At 41.7% G+C, this 1,826-nt stretch overlaps 1 protein-coding gene across 1 annotated transcript in view; it reads right to left on the reverse strand.

The window, feature by feature from the left end:
• The window catches only part of RGMB (repulsive guidance molecule BMP co-receptor b), a gene marked incomplete at its 5' end in the record, with an annotated part of 11,889 nt that continues 10,063 nt past the window's right edge, over positions 1-1,826 (reverse strand). Inside the window, one exon of the mRNA XM_010725929.3 lies at positions 1-1,766. Within this exon, the coding sequence (XP_010724231.3) occupies positions 1,098-1,766 (669 nt within the window). The remainder of the gene's footprint in view (positions 1,767-1,826) is intronic.

Raw genomic sequence — 1,826 nt, forward strand, 5'->3', positions numbered from 1 at the left:
ACCTTCTGCCTTACCTCAGTTCTATGTTCATTTACTGTCTGTGGTTACACATCCAATACGGAATTAATTAGTTTCCTTTGAAGATTACTGCTGTTCCTAACAGTCAACAGTCTCTAAACCGGCCAGAACAATCTTCATAAAAACTACAAGTTCTCATTCCGTGAATAAACTATATCTCACTCCACCAAGGCAAGCAACAGTTATTTAAAAAAGGCAAACGCTACTTGATCTTGTTCAAAGAGCAGATCTAACTAGCCTCAGATGAACAGCTTCAGGAGTGAAACAAGCCTGTCCTGGAGCTGGAGTACCGTAGCATGTATTAAGGCTTCCGTTTCTTGGAGCACATTAAGGCACCACATAAAACCAGCCTTTAAGCCACCGCATCATTGTTCCCATAGCTCCTCAGTAACCGCAGGCAGAGCTGGGGCCCTCACTCCTCTCCCTTCTTTTTAATGTGTTGATGTAATTAACACCTAAGAAAGAGACAGAATTCAGGCATGTGACTTCTCCAGTCCATCTCCCAGAACGAGTTAACCTTTGAGGGCAGAATCAGCTGTGGTAATAACTTTGAAAAGGAAAGGTTACACTCTTACACAAAGACCATTAGAATCTTTCAGCATTGTCTCTCCAACGGCTCTAAAAAGCTACCAGGAAATCACATACATAATTACAGGACAAGAGAAGTGCTGTCTCTACAGTAAGTGTAGAAAATATCCCCATTAATTAATACAGTAAAAAAATTTGTTAAACTAAGCAGTACCTAGGCAGAGTACTGAGTACTGTAGGTACATGTGTATGTGTATAATATATAGTTACTCAGCTACACACAAATATTTAATATATAAAAAATAAAGTGCTTTCTATCAGGTCCCAATGCAAGGACATTATAAAACATCTCACCGACTGTAAAACAAATAGATACAAAGAATACGACATTCAACATACATAGAACAGTTAACACAATATGTACAATCTGGTGGATGTCCCAAGACAAAACATCCCTTCATATACATGGTATATACATATATACTCATCTTTACTCAATATATTATGACAATATATATTTCAAAACTTTGTTAGAGACAAAAAAAAAACCCCTACAAAAATGCAACAAGGATCAAGCACGCAAGTCCAAGACTGACAAAGGGTTTGCTACCTTTGCCCACACCACCATCTCTGCTGCTGGGAAAGATATGCCAGCGCTCTTTTCTGGGATGCAGTGCCTCCACATCCTGCAAGGCACTGTGGGCGGCAGCTGTGAAGTTAGCATCACCAGTGGTAAGTAGATCAAACACACATGAGTAAAAATAGATGTCTTTCACCAGCATCTTCTCATGGCATTTGGAGGTGGCGGTTTCCAGTGTGTATGCTGACCGGGGACGAGCAGCACCTGCCTGAGGGAGCAGCTGTCCTCTCACGGGCAATGGCAAGTGGCCACTATCATCAATGCGCTCACTTGAAGGGCAGCCGTTCACACACAGCTGCAAATCTTGACTCTCCTCATAGGCCATGGCCAACTCTTGAGGCATGCGAATGGCCAGTGTTAAGTAGTGTCCGAGCTGACGTATGTACACGGTTGTCCCAATGTATCTGGCATGCATTTCAACGTATTTGCCGCTGACTTTATCCACAATTTGCAAGCTCTTGGTGCTCCCATCACCTCCACCTGTTGTACCGTCAACAAAAGCTGCAGGCAAGTCATCACTCACCGCTTGATATACTTTCTGATCTGTACAGTGTTGGTATGATTTAAAGATAATAGTTATCTGGAGAAGAGAGAGAAAAAAAAAAAGTTAGTGACTATGGGAAAAAAAAGAAAAGGAGTA

The sequence above is a fragment of the Meleagris gallopavo genome, chromosome Z (assembly GCF_000146605.3).
Source record: "Meleagris gallopavo isolate NT-WF06-2002-E0010 breed Aviagen turkey brand Nicholas breeding stock chromosome Z, Turkey_5.1, whole genome shotgun sequence".
Classification (NCBI taxonomy): Eukaryota; Metazoa; Chordata; class Aves; order Galliformes; family Phasianidae; genus Meleagris; species Meleagris gallopavo.